This window comes from Podarcis muralis, chromosome 9 (assembly GCF_964188315.1).
Source record: "Podarcis muralis chromosome 9, rPodMur119.hap1.1, whole genome shotgun sequence".
In the NCBI taxonomy this organism is placed as follows: Eukaryota; Metazoa; Chordata; class Lepidosauria; order Squamata; family Lacertidae; genus Podarcis; species Podarcis muralis.
In genome coordinates, this window is record NC_135663.1 from 4117742 (window position 1) to 4141341 (window position 23600).

The 23600-nt window shown below is 47.8% G+C and overlaps 3 protein-coding genes across 6 annotated transcripts in view; 2 read left to right on the plus strand and 1 right to left on the minus strand.

Annotated features, from left to right (window-relative positions):
* The first annotated feature begins 892 nt into the window (after nt 1-892).
* On the plus strand, nt 893-3911 carry LOC114604315 (N-acetyltransferase 8F1-like). Its single transcript, XM_028744343.2, has 2 exons — nt 893-992; nt 2307-3911. Exon 2 carries the CDS (start codon nt 2361-2363, stop codon nt 3024-3026), a length of 666 nt encoding a protein of 221 aa, XP_028600176.2. The 5' UTR covers nt 893-992; nt 2307-2360; the 3' UTR covers nt 3027-3911.
* A 4343-nt stretch (nt 3912-8254) lies between these two features.
* Nucleotides 8255-15200, plus strand: NAT8 (N-acetyltransferase 8 (putative)). The gene is made up of 2 exons (XM_028744868.2): nt 8255-8455; nt 12721-15200. The coding sequence occupies exon 2, from the start codon at nt 12745-12747 to the stop codon at nt 13414-13416; it is 672 nt and encodes a 223-aa protein (XP_028600701.2). The 5' UTR covers nt 8255-8455; nt 12721-12744; the 3' UTR covers nt 13417-15200.
* A 5528-nt stretch (nt 15201-20728) lies between these two features.
* Nucleotides 20729-23600, minus strand: part of LOC114604325 (PC-esterase domain-containing protein 1B-like) — a 40069-nt gene continuing 37197 nt past the window's right edge. For all 4 annotated transcript variants that reach the window (XM_028744359.2, XM_028744360.2, XM_077933712.1 and 1 more), the window contains exon 8: nt 20729-22409. In XM_028744359.2, coding sequence (XP_028600192.2) covers nt 22216-22409 — 194 coding nt within the window. In that variant the 3' untranslated portion in view covers nt 20729-22215. The remainder of the gene's footprint in view (nt 22410-23600) is intronic.

The following is a 23600-nucleotide window of genomic DNA, read 5'->3' on the forward strand; positions in this document are numbered from 1 at the left end:
GAGTCTTCTCTCCTCATGAGGTGGCCAAAGTATTGGAGCCTCAGCTTCAGAATCTGTCCTTCCAGTGAGCACTCAGGGCTGATTTCCTTCAGAATGGATCCGTTTGATCTTCTTGCAGTCCACGGGACTCTCAAGAGTCTCCTCCAGCACCATAATTCAAAAGCATCAATTCTTCGGCAATCAGCCTTCTTTATGGTCCAGCTCTCACTTCCATACATCACTACTGGGAAAACCATAGCTTTAACTATACGGGCCTTTGTTGGCATTATATATTTATACACACACACAAACTATGTATCTGCATCTATATATTTCAAAGTTATCTATATCACATATACACACACATATACATATTACATATATATATTTCTATATAGATTTATAGCTCATTTCAGAAAAATCTATATCTGCATGTATATATTTCATTCATATATATATATATATATATATATATATATATTCATGCTCTGGTCCATGGAGTGGACCAGATATTTCATGCTCTGGCGTGCTCTGGTCCAGGGGACACGAAGAGTCGGACACGACTAAACAACAACAATATATTTCATATATATACATATATAGATATAGGTATTCATAAACACACAATATACATATATTTGTGTGCAAACTTCCAGATATATTTATAGTTCATATCTATATAGATATGCGCACTTCATATATAAAGATATATAACGCAGCACGTCTCGTAACCTCTAGGGTTCCCACCATAGAGAGGGCCGAGCCCTTCCTTCCCTTCCCCCCCCCCCCCGCGCGCTGATTGGCGGCGGAGTCGGGAGAGCCCGCCCACCGCGGGGAGAGAGAGGCTCCTCCCCTTCCCCTCCTTTATAAGCCTCCGTCTCTCTGCGCCGTTCTGCGGTCGTGTATATTTTTTTCCCGCCCCCTAAGGTCACGTGGTGCGGGGAGGCTCGTCTCCGGAAGCGACGTCATCGCCAGGCGCAGGGTGGCGTGGGGCGTCGCTGCCGGGGGAGAAGGTGAGGCGGCGGAGCCGCGGGGGTTGCTATGGCGACGGGGGGTGGGGTGGGGGGAGGCCCGTCGCCCTCTGGGGTGGGCGAGGGAGGCCGCCTGGAGGGTCAGGCCGGAGGGACCCCCTCAGGCAGCAGCGAAGCCAGCCCTGCCCATGCAGTGGCCGGCCAGGTGGACCCCCCCAAAAAATGGGGAGGCCCCCCCAAGGGCAGGGACTGAGAGCAGCAGCAACAGCAGCGCTGCCCCCTCTTCTCATTGCCAGAGGAGTTTCCTTGACTCCAAAAGTGGAAACATAGCACAGCCTTCCTGGCTGCTGCCATTATTACTATTATTATTATTATTATTATTATTATTATTATTATTATACGATACGATAATCTTTACTGTCATTGTCCCATACAGAACAACGAAATTGGAAAAAAAATCTACATCAGATATTCAGAAACCAACAAGCCTGCTATCCCAGCCTGGTTAGCCCCTAAAAACTCTGATACCCCATTGTTAAATACAATATACTCCCACAGAGACCACCTTACACTGCGTTTAAAACCAAAATCGCGTTATGTTATTATATTATATTATATTATATTATAATTATAATTATTATTTTATTTGTTTGTTTGTTATTGCATTATAGTTATTAGCCACGCCTTGTGCATGACTTGCAGGATTTTAAGCAAGCAAACGCATGCGTATATTAAAACTAGGTTTTTTTATTTTAAAAAATGGACAACGCAAAAAAACAAATGCAGCTCTGCTTTTAAATGTGTTTGTGGGAGGGGAAGTGGGAGTTACTGGGGGTTTTTTTGTTCTTGCTCTTTTTATGTGTTTTGTGGGTTGTTGTTTTTTTAAAAAGGGTTTTTATGTCGCGAACCGCCCTGAGAGCTAAGGATAAAGGGTGGTATGCGAATTAATTAAAGCAAGCAGACTAAAGTAAAAAATGCAAAAAGTGTTGGGGTTATGCGCTTAGGGACCGCCTCCGTCAGTTTGTCCAGTCCTCTTCTAAAGCCATCCCAAGCTGGTGTCCATCACTAATACATGTGTGAGCAAGTTCCATGGCTTTTTTTCTACACTCTGCTCTGTCCTTTGCTGTGTCTGCTTCCTAATGATTACTGCATTTACTTCTTCTCCGAGGAGTTCAAGGTGGCCTGCACTGTTCTTCCCCACTCCTCATTCAGTCCCAATGACTTTGTTAAAGACGTCATGAAGTTAAACGGATTCCATGCTAGTCTTATCCAGGTCCTTGTCCAACACTCACATATCTCTCTCTCATATGTCTGCTTGTGTGGTAACAACCTTTCCCTTCTGTTTGTTGATTCTAGTGTTCTCCCACTAGCCTGCCTCCTCCAGTGGTGCCCATCTCTGCCCGGTGCACCATGGTGCGTTACCACATCCGCGAGTACCGCCCCGAGGACTATGAGACGGCGCGCGACTTGTTTGCCACAGGGATGAGCGAATATGTGCCCACCCTGTGCGTGCACATGCTGAAGCAGCCCTGGCTAATCCTGCTCCTGGCCTGCACCTTCTGCTTGCTGCTAACCAGCTCCAAATCGCTCCTGCTGCCCATCCTGGCCGTCACCCTGCTTCTGGCCGTCGGCCGGCAGCTCCTAGGCTACATCTGGTCCATGTACATCGACCACTGCTTGCAGGAGGACCTGCTGGACATCAAGGCTGCTTACCTGGGAGACAAGGGCTCCTGTTTCTGGGTGGCCGAGGCAGATGAGTGTGTGGTGGCCATCGTGGGTGCCAGGCCCTCTGAGGAACACCTGGGAGAGCTCATGTTGAAGCGCATGTCGGTTCGGAAGGACTATCGCGGCCTTGGCATTGCCAAGGCCCTCTGCAGGACAGTGATCTCCTTTGCCCGAGAGCATGGCTACCAGTCTGTGGTGCTGAACACCCTCATGGTGCAGCATGAGGCCCGCGCCATGTACGAGGGCGTCGGCTTCCGCATGTATCACCACTATGTCCTGCCCACCATCTACGGCAGGTTGGCCAACTGCACCGTTTCCAAGTATCGCTATGATATCCCCTCCGTGGACTGAGGAGGGAAACCGGGGAGTGGTCGGTGGTGTCTGCTTGGGTCTGGTCTTTCATCCCATTTGTCCCTTGGGCATTTGGTGCTGTTGATTACGTGGTGCCAAGAGAATTGGAAGTGGTTTGTTCTGGTGCTGAGCAAAGGGGTGTCTCCTTTCGGACTTTTCCAGTTTGCTGCAGAGGGCACTTGACAGCCAAGTTTCAAGGAATTCTAGTAATGAAGGAAACCGTAACTAGTAATATTTCCAGAAGGATCCTTTCCTTTTTGCTTCCAAGGTGTTTGTGAGAAAATGGGAGTCCCGGTTTGGAAGGGATGTGTGGCTTTACAGGACTGAGTTTTCATTGCCGGAGAAAGTGGGCTTCTCTGGTGGCCTCATCTCAGCACTTCTGAACTTGCACGGAAGCCGCTCTTTGCCTTGTTCCTTGAGAGGACTGTTGCTGGCCCAAGTGGCAAGCTACCGGCCCAAGTGCCAGGAGGGACTATTGCTGGTGTCACAAGGGCCTTTGTTCTTTTCTTTTTTGCCTTCTGGGATGGGCTCAGGCCTCAGAGGCCCTTCCATCACATCACCTTGATGCAAAGATTTGTTTGTTTCCTCAGGGCATGCAGCACATTGAGCTCTGCGTCCGATTAAATGTGCAGGAAATTCATTCTTCGTGCTCTTCAATGCAACCCAAATGCTGCTGTTTTCAGATGGAACATAACCTCTTAACTACATTCATTTGAACTCGCTTAATAACTCCAGCAGTTGTCTCTGGTGTGTCCTTTGAGATGTGATCCTACCTGAGGAGATAATGTTTTTCCTTCTTTGAGTTCCCCTCATTATGGTCGCAAAATTATGACTACTGTTTCTATAAACCAAGGGCCAAGAATAAATCTCTCCAATACATTTGTACAGGGGAATGTTCTCGCAAGTTTTTCTGCCAAAACAATAATAGCATTAATTTATCATTTATATGCTGGCCATCTGGCCGGGTTGCCCCAGCCACTCTGGGTGGCTTCCAATAAAAAACAGTAAAAGCACAATACAGTGGTACCTTGGTTCTCAAACTTAATCCGTCCCGGAAGTCCGTTCCAAAACCAATCTAACAAGACCACTGATTCATAAAATGAAAACAATAAATAATGTACTACAGTCACACAATCAGTAGCTGAACTGGGTTCCACACAAAACAAAAACCGGGTTCCAGGCAAAAACAAAAATGCAAAATAAATAGCAAAAACACTAGGGTTAGGGTCAGGGTTACTGTAACACACAAAATGGAAGTGTGGCACTCAGATCGGAAGTGTAACACTCAAAACGGAGCACGTTCGGCTTCTGAAAAAAGTTTGCAAACGGGAACACTTCTGGGTTTGCAGTGTTTGGGTTCCAAGTTGTTTGAGTACCAAGGCATTTGAGAACCAAGGTAGCACTGTACAACATTACGCACTAAAAACTTCCTTGAACGGGGCTGCCTCCAGATGTCTTCTACAAATCACATAGCTGTTTATCTGTTTCACATCTGCAGAGAGGGTTTCCACAGGGCAGGTGCAACTAACGAAAAAGCCCTTTGCCTGGTTCCCTGTAACCTCATCTCTTGCAAAGAGGGAACCACCAGAAGGCCCTTGGAGCTGGATCTCGGTGTCCAGGCTGGACGATTAGGGTGGAGATGCTCTTTTAGGTATACATGGCCAAAGCCATTTAGGGCTTTAAAGGTGCTCGGAAACACACTGGGAGCCAATGTAGTTTTTTTAGGACTGGTGTTATATAGTTCCTGCGGGTGCTCCCAGTCTAGCTGCCACATTCTGGATTAGTTGTAGTCGCCTTCAAAGGTAGCCCCGTGTAGAGTGCATTGAATTCTCGAAAAAGCAAGACACTTCCGTTAGCCTTGTGGTTGCTCTAGAAAAAGGGCAAGCAACAAGAACTGTAGAGTTGGAAGGGACCCCGAGGGTCATCTAGACCAACCCCCTGCAGTGCAGGAATCTCAACTAAAGCATCCCCTGCAGATGGCCAGCCAACCTCTGCTTAAAAACCTCCAAGGAAGGAGAGGGAGTCCATTCTACTGTCAAGCAGCTCTTGCTGTCAGAATGTTCTTCCTGATGTTTAGTCGGAATCTCTTTGTTTCTTGAGTCTTACCCTCCAGAGCAGGAGAAAACAAGCTTGTTCCTTCTACTATGTGGTCCCTTTATCTCAATATAGTCTACACTGACTGGCAGGGGTTCTTCATGATTTCAGAAAGGAGCCTTGCTTACCCCTACCTAGAAATGACACTGGGAATTGAACCTGGAACCTTTTGCATGAAATGCAGGTGCTCCACCACTGAGCCAAGCGCCTTCCTGTCAAAAGTGTGTTTTGGGGCAAGGGGAAGGCTGTATGTATGTGTGGGTGTAAGAGAGAGTGAGAGAGGTGTGTGTTGTGCATCAACTGGACTCAAAATGGTCGCCACCTGTATTTTAAAGATCTAAGAGCCTAGATTTCCACACTTTGCTGTATGTTTTGTGATTCTAAATCTGCTGGGCTTCTCTCACCAATGAATACTTGCACCAAACCTTGTTCTTGCCATCCAGAAATTCTCCTTTCTATACACTTACATTTTGCACCAACAGAATTAACAATAAGACTTTCAAAAAGTTAAAATAATAATAGACTAAAAACAGATTAAAGCTCCTACCAACTTTCTAAGCACCTGGGTTGGCATGCCTGAACGAAAACGTTTGATGCAGGCACCGAAAAGTGAAGGGGCATGGCCTGATACCACACTCTTGCTCCTGAAAAAATATTGAGGAGCCATAGCTGGCTTCTTGAGAGTGTTGGTTTTTGCACATCTATCGTTAGTGATCAGAAAGACTGCATCTTCCAGAAGGGTTTCCCACTGCCTGCCCCAGGGTTTAGGGTGTGCACATTCTCTCCACCTGAGAGGCTTTGAGTTACATGATACAGCCTCATAGGAGTCGAGTTACTTTCATGAATTTGTTTATTTTGTAAAATTTATATACCACTTTGATTGTAGGGGGAAATATCAAAAGAGGTTTACAAAAAAGATAATAAAAACATTTTTTAAAAATTCAGCTGTAAAAGTAAGTAAAAAAGCAAAAACCACAATAAAATAGACTAAAACAAATCAAAACTCATTAAGACTTCTGGGTGGGAATGACTTCTGCAGGCGCCAAAAAGAACAGTGATGACTCCTGCATGATATCAATAGGCAGGGAGTTCCAAAGTGTAGATGCTGCCACACTAAATGATCAGGTTCATTATTACTATTATGTTTTCACGTAAAGTTTAAGGTACATAAAAGTAAAACAAACAGAACATTAAAAATTGCAAACAAGTGTGGGACAATCAAATTTTCAAATCGATGGCAGAAGGGTTCCATATCCATGTCAAATGTCGTCCATAACGTTCATTTACAATCGGGTTCTTAGAGCCAGTTTTGCCATTCAAGTGGTCAACTGGGTGCAGGTGGGGCAATCAGACCTCGCAGGCAAACTGGTCCCAACTTGTTAAGGGCCTTCCTTATATGCTAATAGTAACACCTTGCTAGAAAAATGCAACCTGTGCTGCTGATAGCAGTAGTGCGACTCAAGCAACACGTTGGCGATTAATATACAGAGAACAATAATTATACATACTTTATGAACCTTCTGAGAAAAATACAAAACATTAAACAAAGCCACAGAGACCTACAAACTACCCAGCCTAAGATGAACTTATAATGTCTGGTTTCAATAGATTTTTCAAATGCTTAACTCAGCCTTTTAGATAAGTTCATGAGGATACCAACAAAAAGTAAGTTCGGTGTCATTCACAATACTGAGAGATGCTAGTGGAGCTGTAGATAGATGTTAATAAAGTTGTAGACAATGAAGTTGTAGAGACAGGGTGCTGACGTTTTGCACCTGTTTCGCCTTGGCAGTCCAAGTAATCAAAAGGCCGCTGTTTGCCCCGATGGAGCCCTTTAACTGGGGCTTGCAGGTACCACACTCCCAATATTGTTTTCTGGTCTTCAGTGGTCTAATCTCAAAGTCTTGATAACATATATCAATATTCAGTCTTATAGAGAATACTCTTTCTTGGCTTAAGCTTAAGAGACTGATTTGCTTAGCCATTGTGAATAACACCAAACTTACCTTTTGTTGGTATCTTCATGAACTTACCTAAAAGACTGAGTTAAGCATTTGAAAAATCTATTGAAACCAGACATTATAGGCTAATAGTGTTAATGGAGAAATCTGAGAACTCCCTTGGACAAAAAACAAGGACACCAGCCAGGAATACCAGAGCAAAACAGCAGCCAGTAGGCTTGGTCTTTATTGAAGACTGTCACGACAGGACTCCCACCTGCCACAAGGTAGAACAAGATGGAAGCCCCCAACAAAAGAGCCCCCAAACTTTTATTAGCTGATAATCCCCATGTTACACACCCCAAACTACATCACTAATACATAATGGTTACATCATGAAAGGGGAGGTCTGGTGGCCGGAATCTGAGCATCCTGGACCCTGCCCCATGGTTTCCCTCTCCCTCCACCAAACACCCATCAAGTGTAACAAAAGAGAGATTTACATTTCCCTGTTTCCCAGCCAAGTTAATCACACCCTTTTGTCTTCATCTGGGTTTGTTATTTCTGGAATGGCTACCTGTCTGGCACTCAGGTATCAGGATGCCAGGGATTATCACTCAGGCAGAGGGGCTGCTGAGGAGCTGAGCTCACATGTCTATATTAATTTCTGAAGTTTTCCCTGTGAGCCCGTACATGGATACATTGATCAGTGAATTCTTACATTTGGTATCATGCAGCAAAGGCCCTTTGAATAGATAGGAATAAACTGTGATGAAGTGTTTTGTGGGGACAAATCACAAAAGTCACAAAAGCGATTGTGCTGATTTTGGTAGTGGGCTGCATGTGCATGATATCTGCTGGAGGGGCAAACCCCCCTCCCCAACCTGTACATAAATTCCTGCAACAGTTGTAACACCTTGAGCTTGGCCAGGTAGCAAGCAGATAGACCACCAGTGCAGACCTCTGTGAGCTTTGAGCAAACGAAGGCACCCAGATGGGCTTTTTCCTCCTTAAAAGCTTCAAGGGAGGAACTTCCACATCCTCTTAAAAACGTGTCAGCTTTGCTGCTCAGCTGCCCTTCTCACTGATTGCAATGGTGGCAGGGAGGCTGTGATGCGTGCAGTGGGTGGGATCTGGCATAAGAGCACCCTGCAGGGGCTGATGTGTGGGGAAGGATCCCTGCTTGCCTGGAGGGAGGAGCAGGCTGGATCTCTGCCTTGAGCTTGCGTGCAGCCTGCTTTCTGGTTGGCTGCTCCCGGAGGAGGAGGAGGAGGAGGAGAATCGCTCACTGGCAGCTGCCCAGCTTGCAAAACCAAGCTGCAGCCAGGTTAAGGGAGAAGGGAGAAGGCGGATTGGAGGTCCTGCGAACAGGACTGCTCACACACCTGGCAGCAGGTAAGAGAGAGAGAGAGAGAGAGAGAGGGAGGGAGGTGTGCACTGGCGGTATCAGGGCTGAGAGTGTTCCACATAATCAAAGCCTGCTGGACCAGGCCAGCACATTTTTGCAGGAAATTCCCTTATTCCTGCGCCGTTTCCCACTGCTTCCCTCTATGCCGGATTGTTACATATCTGGTAGACTGTCCCCGGGACAGGTGAGGCTGCTGATCCCTTATTTTTGAGGCTAAAGGTAAAGGGACTGCTGACCGTTAGGTCCAGTTGTGACCGACTCTGGGGTTGCGGTGCTCATCTCACTTTATTGGCCAAGGGAGCCGGCGTACAGCTTCCGGGTCATGTGGCCAGCAGGACTAAGCCGCACACGGAAACGCCGTTTACCTTCCCACCGGAGCAGTACCTATTTATCTACTTGCACTTTTTGTGCTTTCGAACTGCTGGGTTGGCAGGAGCAGGGACCGAGCAACGGGAGCTCACCCTGTCGCGGGGATTCGAACCGCCGACCTTCTGATTGGCAAGTCCTAGGCTCTGTGGTTTAACCCACAGCGCCACCCGTGTCCCTCTATTTTCGAGGCTGCTGGTCCCTTATTTTCAAATCTGAAAGTTGACAGCTATGGGCCAGCATCCCACCGAGGCCAGCATCCTAGGTGGCCAACCAGATGCGCGTTGGAGGAGGAGGAAACCCTGAGGCGGCCTCAGGTTCAAATCCCGAGTCTCCTATTAAAAAGGCGAGATATAAATGCAATACAGTGACCAGAGACGCGCTTTGCATGCTTAGGGTCCATTGTTTCATGCCTGCGGCATCCCAAGCGAGAGAAACTTGGCTGCAGCACAGCCTGGCCTCCACTGCACAAAAGGGGTAAAGCCTCTGGAATTGCAAATGACCCAGCAATAAACCAACCACAAGAGGACTCAGAGCCGCCCAGCCTAATCCTGGCAAATGGGGGAGGGGGGAGCGTGGGGGGCAAAGTCTTGTTGCTGCAGTGGAATGCAAGAGTTAACTGATCTTGATGGGGATGAAGGGGGGGGGAAGGGTGTCCCTACCCATTTTAGTTTCTTGACTTGCATACCACCAACAGTTTACTTTGGGTACTCCCCCTGCCAATAAATAAAGTTTAATATTTAACCAACTGCTCCTCTGGGTGTCCTTCTGGGCTGTGTCAAAAGGTTTCTTGCTGACCGCTCTCAAAGCACCTCCAGTTTGTTTCCATTTCAAATAATAATAATAATCATCATCATCATCTATTTTAAAATTACGTATTTTTCACCCTATAGGATGCACCTAGATTTGGGGGGGGGGGAATAAAGGGGGGGGAAATATTTTTTCCCCCAGGCGCGGGGCTGGGGAAGCCCGAGCTTCCCCCTCCCCCAGCCCCCAGAACGGGACCCAGAGCGATGCCGTAGCTGCCTGCAGCTTTGGCATCGCTCTGGGAGCTTGCGGGGCTGGGGGAGGGGGAAGCCCTCCGCCAGCCTTCTAACCAAGTCGGGGGACAGCGGGAAAGGCGCGCTGCGCCTCCCGCTGTCCCCCGAGTTTGCTGGGCTGGCGACGGGGAGGAGCAGGCTTCTCCCCCCCGCCAGCCTTCTAACCAAGTCGGGGGACAGTGGGAAAGGCGTGCTGCGCCTCCCCGCTGTCCCCCGACCTTGTGGGGCTGGCGGTGGGGCTCTCCTGAAGCATGGAGAGTGAGAGGGGTCAGTGCGCACCGACCCCTCTCGCTCTCCAGGCTTCAGCAAAAGCCTGCATTCACCCCATAGGACGCACACACATTTCCCCTTCATTTTTGGAGGGGAAAAAGTGCGTCCTATAGGGCAAAAAATATGGTAATAGTTTGCTTTTAGGGAGGGGGGTCAGGCTCCGACTGCTACCCCACCAAAAACTTTTTAGCGGTCTCCCCCTCACAAAAATGTATCCGTAAAAAATGAGTTTTGTGACACCACCCAAAATGTGTGGGTCCTCCCCCCCCCCCCCGTTTTCTTTTAAGGGATTTAAAATACTGGAGGTGATTGGAAGGTCTTTTGCAAAGCAACTTTAAGAACTGGAGTTATTGCCCTACCCAGTTTTGCTCATCACTTGGGCTACTTTGACATGAACCTGCCCCCGCTCAAGAGTTTGACATGGGTCATGGTGGTCCTAAGCCCCCAAAGGTCTACCCACTCCAGGAATAGACTGTCCTGTTGGCATCTGTCTGTTTTGGGTGATGATGGAGGAGTGTGCTGTCCTTTAGATATCTGGCTTTAGAGCCGTGCTTCCCAATGTATCTGGGAATACCAAAACCCACTCCCAGTGGCCTCCCACCCGACCCTGTCAAAAGCATTTTTCAGAATAGCGGCTTGCACGACCCACTAAGAAAGAGAATAACCCAATAAAGTTCAAAGCTGTCACAGCTAATTGCACCTTTGTTAGGGTTGTGATACATCCAGAATTTCCCGTACATACACGGAATACTGCAATCAGAAGCAGTGTCTGGGCAGAAATCAGTTAAATGTCCAGGGAAATCCAGATGTATGACAATGCAGTGTCATATTTGCTGCCAATTTTTTGAAGTTCATTTAAACTTCGGGCAAAAAAAATATATATAGCTCAACAACTCTTGCGTCCGGATTTTTTCACTTTTTGAAATATGGCAACCCTTCCTTTGTTCAAAATCCAATTGAAGCTCATTAGTTTAATTAATTCAACAAAACTGATGAACTTGATCCAGGGATGCCAGCTTTTCAAAGTCTGATAGTCATTTATGCCTCCATGATACATGACAAGATAAAAAAGATGTTTAAAATGAGTTTATCAAAAAAGCCCAAAGCATTTCTGTTAGGGATTATAGAGGCAGAATTACCCCCCCCCATCAAAATAAAAATGTTGAAGTTATTTATTTATTTATGTATGTAACAGCAGCTAGGATTTTATACGTGCAGAAATGGAACAAAGTTCCAACCAAAATGGATAAGTAAGATATATAGAACTAGCAAAATTAACAGCAAAATTAAGAGAATCTAATGATGAGTGTTTTATGGAAGAATTGAATGCTTTTTCAGACTATTTTAAAGAATAATAATAGTACAATGAACTCGTGAGCAGGATTTGAGCTATGAGCAACAGAAGTACGGTAATTAGATTATAAAATTGTGGTTATGATTCAGTAGATTGAAAATACGGTGCAGCAGAAGGGCAGAAACAACTCTGGGAAAAGGCGTGGGAAGTCGACAAAAATAAAAGACGAAATTGTGTTATGACCGTTTGTGCTAAAAATGTTGAAACTTAATAAAATACAATTGAAAACAGTAATTTATGCCTCCAACATCCCCCTTGTCTCTTTCTGCCCCCCTAGGTGGTTAATACTACTACTACTACTACTACTACTACTAATAATAATAATAATAATAATAATATAAATAAGTATAAAAATAAATTTTATTTCTACCCCACCCTCCCCAGCCAAGACGGCAAACACCAAGTATAAAAAGTATTGATTAAAATACAACTTACAAACAAGATTAAAGCACAACATTAAAATGCAGCCTCATTTCCGTAGAAACTGAAATCAAAAACTTTTTGGGGATGAAAACATCAAATCTTCACCAAGGCCAACTATCCAGACTGGTCCTACGTGGGCCAGAAAAAAGCCAGGGAAGTCCCCAAATAGGAGTTCCATCACAGAAGGAGAAAGGAAAAAGGAAAGAGGGGGAGGGGAGGGGATCAAGTGGATTCCAAGCCAAAGGCCAGGCAGAACAACTCTGTCTTACAGGCCCTGCGGAAAGAAATCAGATCCTGCAGGGCCCTGGTCTCATGAGACAGAGAGTTCCACCAGGCCAGGGCCAGTGTTGAAAAGGCCCTGCCTCTGGTTGACACTAGTCTGATTTCCTTAGGGCCCGGGACCTCTAGGGTGTTGCTATTTATGGACCTTAAGGTCCTCCATGGGGCTTACCAGGAGAGGCGGTCCTGTAGGTACGAGGGTCCAAGGCCGTGGAGGGCTCTAAAGGTCAAAACCAGCACCTTAAACCTTACCCTGGACTCCACCGGGAGCCAGTGCAGCTGGAAAAGCACTGGGTGAATATGCTCCCATGGCAGGGACCCCATGAGGAGCCTCGCTGCAGCATTCTGCACCCGCTGGAGTTTCTGGGACAGCTTCAAGGGCAGCCCCGTGGAGAGCGAATTACAGTAGTCCCACTGCCCCCAAGAGGGGCTGCCAATTTAGAGGCTCCCCCAAGCCGCTTGAAACGAGCAATTAGTCCCACCCCAGGAAATCCGACAAGCCGTTTGTTCTGTTTTCCAGGGAGACGAGGAAGGCAAATTCAAGATGGGCGAGTACCACATTCGCAGGTATGAAGATCAGGACTACGAAGCCGCCCGCACGATATTCTCCCGGGGGATCAACGAACATGCTCCTGCAGGTTTCCGGCATGTTCTCTCTTGCCCCCAGACCCACCTGTTGCTCCTGGGTGCGCTCCTCACAACCTACCTGGGCACCTCTTCCCTTCTCCTTTCCCTCGGTGCCGTGGCTGCCCTGTTGGCCGTGGGCTGGATATTCACAAAGCGCCTCTGGGCGGACTACGTTCACGAGGCCCTCGCCACAGACATGAAGGACATCCACCAGACCTACCTGGTGCCCAAAGACTGCAGCTTCTGGGTGGCGGAGGTCGGAGGCGAAGTGGCGGGCATCGTCGCCGCCACCCACCCAGAAAACCCATCCCTGCGCGGCAGGGCACTGGAGCTGAAGCGCATGTCTGTGGCAAAGGCGCACCGGGGCCACGGGCTTGGCAAGGCTCTCACCAGGACGGTTCTCCTCTTCGCCCAGGAGCACGGGTACAAGGAGGTGGTTCTGGGCACCTCCATGGCACAGGTGGCGGCCCATCGGACGTACGAGGGCATGGGCTTCCGCAAAGTCAAAGAGATATGCCCCACCATCCTCTGTAAGCTGCTGAGGTTCTACATCTACATCTACCACTACGAGATCGGAGGATCTCATTGACACCAGCAACCTGGGGACCAGAGGAAGGAAGGAAGAGATTGTGGCCTGTTTGCAGACAGATGTCAGCTAGGGAGGAGGGAGAAAGAAAGTTGATCCGATGAGCCTTAAAAGTGAGCCCACCTAACGTGCACTGATTTGCCAAACATGCACATACTAGCAACTGTTAGCGAAAATAACCAGGGATTTTTCTCAGCTGGAACTCACCAGAACTCAGCTTTGGCACCTCTCAGCTGGATACCATTTCCATTACAAGAGAACAAGAGTTCCTGGTGAGTTCCAGCACCTCTTTTTCAAGAATAGCACTGAAGAAAACTGTGCAGAAATGCCTTCGATTTTGCTTTGCCAAAAATGTGTACATTAGGGTGAGATTCGCAACAGAATGTGAATTTTCAAGAGGACTTTCACAATAAATGAATGAATGTGCAAACTGGATATGCCGAGAACTGATGACTGGGGAAATGAAATCAAATACTTTATTGTCACTTGTACAACTTGTATACAGTGAGATTACACAAGCACCCCCCACTCAGCTCTCTTAGTCTTAATTCCCCTCGTTTACTGACACACACACACACCAAACCCCAAAGTCAGTTGCCCTGTTGTTATCTTTTCATTCAGCAGCCTAACAGCCCACGGATAGAAGCTGTTCTTTACCCTGTTGGTGCGACTAATCATGCTTCTATATCTTCTGCCCGAGGGCAGGAGATTAAGAAAGTGCCGGCCAGGGTGTGAATCATCCCTGAGAATTTTCCTTACTCTCCTGAGGCAACGTTCTTCCACTATTTCATCCAGTGGATTCACGGGACAGCCCATAATATCTTGTGCTGTATTCACCACCCTCTGTAGGCACGGCCTATCCGCTGATGTCAAACCAGCGTACCACACTGTGACGCAGTATGAAAGGACACTTTCTACTGTTGACTGGTAGAAGGAGATCATCAAATGTTGATTGACATCGTTCTTCCGCAATACTCTGAGGAGATGGAGTCTCTGTTGGGCTTTCTTAACCACCTGGGTTGTATTGATTTTCCAAGTAAGGGCTTCACTGAGGTAAACTCCTAGGAATTGAAAGGAAGAGACTCTCTCCACACAGCCCTCCCCGATGTACAGCAGGGCTAGTTCTCCTCTCTTCCTCCGAAAGTCCAACACCATCTCCTTTGTCTTGCTGATATTAAGGTGCAAGTTGTTCCCTAGGCACCATGTAGATATGAGACTCAAACTGACGTATTTCGTGGACCAGTTGGACGCAGAGGAATAGTGGGAGGAACCAGCCGGGGGACCCCCAAGGGAAGAGGGCTCAGAGCCCAGGGATTGGCAATGGGAAGACCGTAAGTGGTCAGAGGGAGAAGATGGGAGGAAGAGGAGGTGTCGGAAGCTGAGGAAGCAACAGGGCTTAGTGAGCGGGGAGAGTCTGTGGCAGAGAGAAGACCAGACTCAGTGGCAGAAGCTGAAGCAGGCCAGGGGAGGAAGGAGGCCAAGAGGCAGAGATGGGGCAGAGCCGCAGGTGTCTCCCCCTCCTTCTGAGACCAGCTCCCCTCCCCACTGGTCTCCTAGGAGAGGTATGAAAAGGGTTGAGAAGTGGGCAATGTGCAGACGCAGTCTTCGATTGCTTGGAAAATACCCTGGAGAGGAAGAAACTTAGGCAGCCGTGGGGAAGTCAGGACCTTCAGTCTCAGCAACTGCTTCATGGGGTCAGGAGCTGCTGGAGATGAGTTGCTGTGCTCATTAGGTCTGACACTCCTGCGCAGATCCCATTTTTGCTAATAAAGTATTAACTCCCAGTTGCTCAGTTTGCTCTTTTCAGAGTCAAGGCCGGCGCTTGGTACTGTATACCTGAAGGAGTGCCTCCACCCCCATCGTTCTGCCCGGACACTGAGATCCAACTCCAAGGACCTTCTGGTGGTTCCCTCATTGTGAGAAGTGAGGTTTACGGGAACCAGACAGAGGGCCTTCTCGGTGGTGGCACCCGCCCTGTGGAACGCCCTCTCTTCAGATGTGAAGGAAATAAGCAGCTATCCTATTTTTAAAAGACATCTGAAGGCAGCCCTGTTTAGGGAAGTTTTAAATATTTAATGCTGTATTGTTTTTAACACTCGATTGGGAGCCGCCCAGAGTGGCTGGGGAAACTCAGCCAGATGGGCGGGGTATAAATAACAAATTATTATTATTATTATTATTATTATTATTATTATTATTATTATTATTATTATTGAAGCTGCATTGACCTCGCTTAACCAGAGCTGGATTCTCTTCTCAGCTAGCAGCTAAGTTAAAACCTCGTCAGAGATCCTTCTCCTCTTCCCTTCCCAATTAAGCCACCCATTAGCCTGAGCTGCAGGCCTGCAGGAAGAGCAAAATGAAAGTTATCATCTTCATCACAGGTCATGAATTCCACAACCAAAATGTGTTTTGCAAGCCCTTAAGGTTGCTAAGAGACCTCAAGCCTGGAAGGAGAAACACCCCACCGGCTGTGCAATGGTCAGAAGACCTTACTGCCCTTCCTGATAATAATAATAATAATAATAATAATAATAATAATAATAATAATAATAATAATTTTACTTATACAGTGGTGCCCCGCAAGACGAACGCCTTTCAAGACGGAAAACCCGCTAGACGAAAGGGTTTTCCGTTTTGGAGGCGCTTCGCAAAACGAATTTCCCTATGGGCTTCCTTCGCAAGACGACAGCCCATAGGGAAATCTCCGGGACAGCGGGGAAGCACAGCGCGTCTTCCCCACTGTCCTCGGACCTCCTCCGAAGGCTGGCGGTGGGGCGGGGACACCTCCTACCGCCGCCGCCGGGTTTCGGAAGGCTCCTCCAAAGCCTGGCGGAGGGGCGGGAACACCTCCCCCCGCCGCCCGGCTTCGGAACGATGCTCCGAAGCCGGGCGGCGGGGCCGCGAAGCCTGGGCGCGCTGATCTCAGCGCGCGCAGGCTTCGGCATGCTGGCAACTCTCTGCAAACAGCGGGAGCGCTCCCGCTGCTTGCGGAGAGGTCCGCGAAGCCTGTCCAGGACAGCTTTTGAAGGCGGGGGGGGGGGAGCAAAGACTTTCGCCCCCCGCCCGCCTTCAGAAGATGGACCTCTTCTGAAGGCGGGCGGGGGGCGAAAGTCTTTGCTCCCCCCTGCCTGCCTTCCCGGGAGAGCGGAGAAAGGCAGTGCGTTTCTCCGCTGTCCCGGACGGCTTTTGAAGGCAGGCGGGGGGGAGCAAAGACTTTCGCCCCCCGCCCGCCTTCAGAAGAGGTCCTGGACCTCTTCTGAAGGCTGGTGGGGGGCAAAAGTCTTTGTCCCCCCTGCCTGCCTTCCCAGGGGCTTTTAAATCGCCCCGGACAGCGGAGAAGTCCTCCGCTGTCCCGGGGCGATTTTAAAATGCCGCCCGCCAGCATTTTAAGATCGCCCCGGACAGCGGAGAAGTCCTCCGCTGTCCCGGGGTTTTTTAAAATGCTGGGGGTGGGAAGAAAAGCCCTTGTTCCTCCCCCCCCCCCCCAGCCTTCAGAAGAGGTCGGGTGACAGACTGTCCCCGGACCTGGTCTGAAGGCGGTTTCCATAGGAACGCATTAATTGATTTTCAATGCATTCCTATGGGAAACCGTGCATCGCAAGACGAAAAACTCGCAAGACGAAGAGACTTGCGGAACGAATTAATTTCATCTTGCGAGGCACCACTGTACCCCGCCCTTCCCGGTTCAGAAAACCAGGCTCAGGGCGACTAACAACAAATTTTAAACACTTAATTGATGAAACAAAAGCAGCATGAAATACAGTATAAAATGTGAATAACAATAAATTCAGAATTCAAAATCAATTGGGGAGGAAATCCATCTAATAAACATTAGATGATCACCAGGTCTAGCTGGCTAAATTAGTCCTATTTGGGCCAGCGAGGAGATGAGGGGAGGATTAGCTGTGGGATCCCAGAGCGGGTAATCTTCATAAAAGGGGGAGGGGGAGGGAAGGAAGGGGAATAAAAGATCAGGCTGAATTCAAATTAAAGGCCAGGCGGAATAGCTCTGTCTTACAAGCCCTGCGGAAGGAGGTTAAATCCTGAAGGGACCTAGTTTCATGGAACAGAGCATTCCACCAGGTCAGAGCAATCACTGAGAAGGCCCTGGCCCTGGTGGAGGATAATCTGACTTCCTTAGGGCCCGGGACCTCTAAACTATAGTTATTCATGGACCTGAAGGTCCTCTGCGGGGCAGACCAGGAGAGGCAGTCCCGTAGATACGAGGGGCCTAAGCCATAAAGGGCTTGTAGAGTTGGAAGGGACCCTGAGGGTCATCTAGTCCAACCCCGTACAATGCAGGAATTTCGTTTGAACATGTTTCTTATAAATGCAATCTCATGTGGATACCAACTTGGACGCTTTACACCAGGGGTCAGCAACCTTTTCCAGCAGGGGGCTGGCCCACTGTCCCTCAGTGGTGGGCCAGACTATATTTTGGGGGGTGGGGATGAACGAATTTCTATGCCCCACAAATAACCCAGAGATGCATTTTAAATAAAAGGGCACATTCTACTCATGTAAAAACACACTGATTCCTAGACCGTCCGCGGTGCGGATTGAGAAGGCGATTGGGCCGCATCCTGCTCCCGGGCCTTAGGTTGCCTACCCCTGCTTTACACCAATGTGTAAGTTTCAATTAAGGTGGGGTGTTGATGGTTACAGTATTTTTAACCTGGCTGGTAAGTTCCGCCCCCCTCTAAACTCCCCACCTGCCTTCTGTTTTTCTCCTCTATTCTTTGTTCAAATCGATTTTTAGAAAACTGAAAAAAGCAGGCCAAACTGAAAAAACTGAAAAAAGTCCTGCTTGCCCATGAGTCTCTGGAGGCCTCCAGTGCATAGCTGTCAACCGTCCCTTATTTGGTGGGACAGTCCCTTATGCCAGTGCCGTGTCCCGCTGCTGTCCCTTATTGATGATGTCCCTTAAATTTCCCCGGTTTCAAAGGAAGCAGCTCCTCTCCCTCCCTCCCTCCCTGCCGGCCAGGGAGGAGGGAGGCTCCAACTGTGTTGCTTGATTGCGTTGCTCACCCAATAAGGAGTCTAAGAACGACTGGGGGGTGGAGCTTGCATGCCTTGTGCCGATCAAATCGGCCGCGTTGCCTGGGGACTCGCCTTTGCTCAGCGCTTCCCAGCGGAGAGGTGACGGTGGTTTCCCTTGCTGCATCCCCTTTGCCGGGTTTGCTGCGCTGTGGGAACCACCGCTTGAGGCTTCGTTTGGCTGCTGGCTGCGCTTTCTGCCTTTGGCTCGGAGGGGCTCAGAAGTTGAACATACCTGTGCTTGGAAAATCCCTTATTTTGGCTGCTGATCCCTTATTTTCGAGGCTGCTGGTCCCTTATTTTCAAATCTGTAAGTTGAGAGCTATGCTCCAGTGTAGGATTCTTGGAAGGAGATTTTGAACAGAGGAGGGGGGGACGACCAGATGAGTTAAACCCAAATGCAGACTGCCTGTCTGGCTCTCTGCACAATTTGATGGGGCAACCTGGTGTGAGGCAGGACCCAGCCAGCAGCCCATTCTAGCTGGCATGTTGGGGCTGGCACACTTCCAAAAGGGGGTTCCTCATGCAGCCTGCTACAAGATCATTTTTAGCTGGCGACGCTGCCAGGGATTTTACCTGGGACACTCTGGTAGTAAGCCAGTGTTAAGGCACAAGGGTCCTTCCCTGGCCATGCTCTGGCACGGAAACCCTTCTCCATGTCTGGTCTTCCTTGAATGGGGGAAGCAGTGCAGGGCCCCCCCAGGCTTGAGCTACTCTGTAGAAAATAGACTTCAGGTCCCACGCTGGCAAGTTAACGCCACGCAGGGCCTCCACTTCCTCCGGTTGGCTCACAACGGCCACAAGCCTGGAGATTGGGTGGAAGATGGATGAAGGAAGGGGGCAAGAGGGCGGGTGCTTGTGTGAACAGTTGTGTCTGTGTGCCACCCACTTTTTGCTCCGCCCTTTCACTCTCCCCTATGCAAATGCAATGGTGGGGGCACAGGAGAGGGCCTTCTCGGTGGTGGCTCCCAAACTTTAGAATTTCCTCCCTAGAGAACCTAGACTGGCTCCCTCCATATTGTCCTTCCACTGGCAGGTGGAGACTTTCTTGTTCCAACAAGCTTTGGGGAACTGACTGTTGTTGTTGTTTTAAATCAAAGGGCTATTAATGGGGCGGGGGGGTTATCTGCACTTTTAAGAGATCTGTATTTTACATTGTTTTAATTCATCTATTTTTACAGACCCTAACAATCCCGCCCATTGTTTGAATAAGATGGCTTGTCCCTTTTAAAAAAAATTCACCCTATAGTATATAAACCTGTGCTTGGAAACACCCAGTATCAGTCTTTCAACATCAGCGGTAACATCTAGACCATGGGAATATTTCAGCTCTGTTCTTGAATTTGTTTAAAATCTAAAACAGCTTATCTTGTATTCCTTTCTTTGAATTTGTGCCATTTAGGTTTTTTAAACCTTTTTGTAAAGGCAACACCAGAATTTTCAGAGCTGAGTCCTCAACTCTTTATTACTGTGCTTTGCTTTCTTTAAGTTGGGCTTTGTCAAAAACTTGCCATTTAGGTTTTCAAACCTTTTTTGTAAATTCAGTATTAGAAACTGTACCTTAATCCTTTCGCTCCGCCCTTTCACTCCCCCCTAAGCAAATGCAATGGTGGGGACGCAGGAGAGGGCCTTCTCGGTGGTGGCTCCCAAACTGAATCCTTTATTACTTAAAAACTTAATCTTTTATTACTGCACTTTGCTTCACCTAGGTCGAGCTAGGATTATAATACTTCAGAATTTTTGGGAGTTCTACCCACTTTTTCTGAATTTTGGTGATTTAAGGTTTATGATTTTTCTATTTCCTTCTGAGGAAACTGAATAGTTTAGTGAGGTTTGTAGCCGGCATCCCGCTAAGGCTTTGTTCAATTTTAGGTTTTTCTAATTTTTTCCTTAAACTTTTTGATTTTTATTATTTAGTTTATTTTCATAAGATAATATTTCTTGTCTATTACTTCTCGTTTCAGGGGTTTTCACAGTATTTCATTTGTTTTGTACAATTTCTCGGTTCCGTGTCTGTCTTTGTTATATGTTTTTGGCTTTTTGCAGTTCATCCGTGTCATTTCAATTTGTGCGAACCGTCTCGCAAAAAAGATGGGATGCATTAAAAAATGTAATAACAACTCCCACCCCAAAGGCACTTTAACTCTCGGCTTTTGAGTCCCTCTTCTCCCATGAACTTGTTTCACACTGTCTCTCGGTTCTCCACCTGTAAAATGGGGACATTTTCACTGCAAGGGCAAACAGCCCTCCTCTGAACAGAAAGACAAAAAGACGATTACCAACCACACTTTTATTATTTCCATTCAGAGAGGAAAATGCTGTCTTTGCGAAACAGCTTTTTCTCCTCAAAAACGTGTTCTTTCAGGTAATACATTTCACTCCAACAGACCCCAGCTGGGTTAGGAGATAAGGATTCCCCATACACAAACACACACTGCCTCACCTTGAGGCTTTTAGAAAACATTATACATTCAGACTGAAAAAGCTCTCTCCTCAAGAGTCATTTCGGGCAGCTTGCCTGACCCTGTGGGAAGGTCTCTGGAGCGAGTTCTTGCATAGCTTCAGTCTATCTTAGTGGGGCTTATGCAGGAGACCTGCCCACTAGGCCATGCTCCCGAGACCCTAGTGCAAAAGACTATTTTCTGTATACAGTCATGTTCCCATGTAGAGGAAGAAGCGGAGTCAACTGTGCTGGGAGGGGAAATGAAGATACTTCTAGTAAAAGTCCTTCCTTTGTGGATCCGCAAGTGGGGCTCACCTGGGCATGTGCGTCGCAGGTTGGAAAATGCAAAGAGGTGGCACATTTTGCCCCCCCCCAAACCCAGCGTCTGCCTACCCACCCACCTGCCCACCCTACGGGTGCAATGTGAAAATGGGCTTCTTTTGCTTGCTGAATGAAAATGCCCATAAACAGCCACGTTCTCAAAGATAAATGGGAGTACAGCCCAAACTCAACTCCCTGGGGAAAGTCCAGAGGGCCTGATAGGAACGTGCAGAGGGCCACATTCGGCTCCCACTCCCCACTGCTTCAAAGGCAGTCTGTCCCACCTTCCACGGGGCGGGAGATAGCAGGGGGCTTTGGGAAATAAGACTTTCCAACCAGCCTCGCTACCGCCCTGGGCGGGACGGAATGAATTTCATGGGGAATTTAAAAATCCCGGCCAAAACAACCCAGGCGGTTTGTGCCGGTATCAACAAAGCAATAGATCACCTGCATCCCACGACTAGGGGCAGATCCACTACGCACCTCTGAAGCACATGACTTCCCCCAAAACATTCTGGGAACTGTAGTTTAAGCACCCTGTAGGTCTGTCAGCGGGGGAACTACAGTTCCCACGGGTCTTTGGGAGGGGGAGTTTTAAAACGTGGGCTGAATGATCTTCGAAAGCCTGGTGTGTGTCTGAGATTGGACTACTGAGCTTGCTTTTCAGAGCTGGTTGCGAATACACCCTTCTTCCACGGGACGGGCAGTCGAGGTGAAAAAGTAGAAGCGTCCGGACTGGGTGGGGGGCAACCCCAGGTTCAGAAAGGCGGTCTGACCCCCACTTGCGAGCATGTGACCAAAGGGTGTCCAATAGCAGGCTGGAGATCAAGTGACGAGTCCTTCCACTATGTGCACAGAAGCCCTTGACACCCACAGGCAACCCCCCCCCCAAAAAAAACCACACACACCCCCATCCCCAGTCCTGATATGTTGGGCTGGTGCCTGCAAGAGAAGAACATTCAAGGCTGTCGGAGCCCCTGCTAAGAGCGAGAGGGGCGTCACCAGACGTATCTTGACCTTTGGGGGCGACGCCAAGAGTTTCTGCCGCGCCCCCGCCACGGCCTTTCGTAGGGGTGGGCTCTTTCGCGTTGCTCGTGGGGGCGGTACTGTATGAACTCGGAGCGCCGCCTTCGTCTGGCTCGCCTGGAGCGCCCGGCCGTTGTGGGAATAGGGGAGCCGTTGGGGGGTGTTTCTGGAGGAAAGCGAGAAAGGGGTCAGAGTGGGGTAGCAGAGCGGTCACAGGAAGTAAAAGCAGCAGGAAAACCCAGAATCAGCTGCACAATTGAGACATCTTGTGTGAGTTTAGGATGAAGCCCTCTGGAGACTTAGGAAATGTATGTACCACTTTCAGCAGCTGAACTGGTTACCAGTCTCTGTTCTAGGCGGGGTAGATAAAAATCAATGGTTTTTTTAAAAAAATAAAATAGGATTTTTAAAAATTTAAATCGGATTTTAAAAAAATAATAAAATGCTTTGGATGGAAAAACTAAAGATCAAATGCTTTTGGAGAAATAAACTTTCTAAAGATAGTTTTCTATTTAAGTTACATTATAGTCCAAAGGCTATACATCAGGAAATAAGGATTTGTTTTAAGTTTTTCATGTGTGCTAAGTCTAAGTCGTTTGGAGTTTTTTAATCGTTTAACTGCATCTGTTAAAAAACATGGATACATATGCTACAATGCTATTGTTTTAGTTAAATAAATTGTTTAAATTGTTTTTAAGTAAATGATTGTTTTTCTCCTTTCAATGAAGCACAGCAGAAAAGTTGTCCAAATATAACTTATTAAACCTCACAATAATTAACTTATTAAACCTCACAATAATTTCATAATTATCCGTCTATGCATTTCTAATAGTATAACCAAATCAGTAATTTTTGATATAACTGTAAAATCTACTCTGAAAATTTATTATTCCAAAAATGAAACCTTCATCTGGTCGTAAATAAAGAACGAGTCTTTCTGTAAAAAAAATAATGTAAATAAAGTCTTACTGATTAGTGATTTAAATCAAATCCACCCTGGTTCTTGGGACAACTCCAAAGTGCTGACAGTTCCCTTTCCAGCCCTAAACAGCTTGGATCCAGGATTCCCTAGAAAATCATTTCCTCTCCCATGCAGAGAGGGCCAGTTGATGAAGAATGCAGGGTCTTTTTAGTGGTTGCACCCAGATTCTGGACTACTTTGCCCTCAGGAGGCTCAGCTGGCCTCCTCCATTACTGTTTTGCTGGCAGGTGAAAATATTAGTATTCAAGGTAAGGAATTCCTATTTTATGTCTTTGCTTTATCTGCTGAACCTCCTCTCTTATATTTATGGAATGGTAACTGTATTCTTATGGGACGCAGGTGGCGCTGTGGTGTAAACCACTGAGCCTTGGGCTT

Excerpts from the sequence above, each read along its gene's own strand:
- LOC114604315 (XM_028744343.2), top strand. The coding sequence starts at position 2,361 with ATGGTGCGTTACCACATCCGCGAGTACCGCCCCGAGGACTATGAGACG.
- NAT8 (XM_028744868.2), top strand. The coding sequence starts at position 12,745 with ATGGGCGAGTACCACATTCGCAGGTATGAAGATCAGGACTACGAAGCC.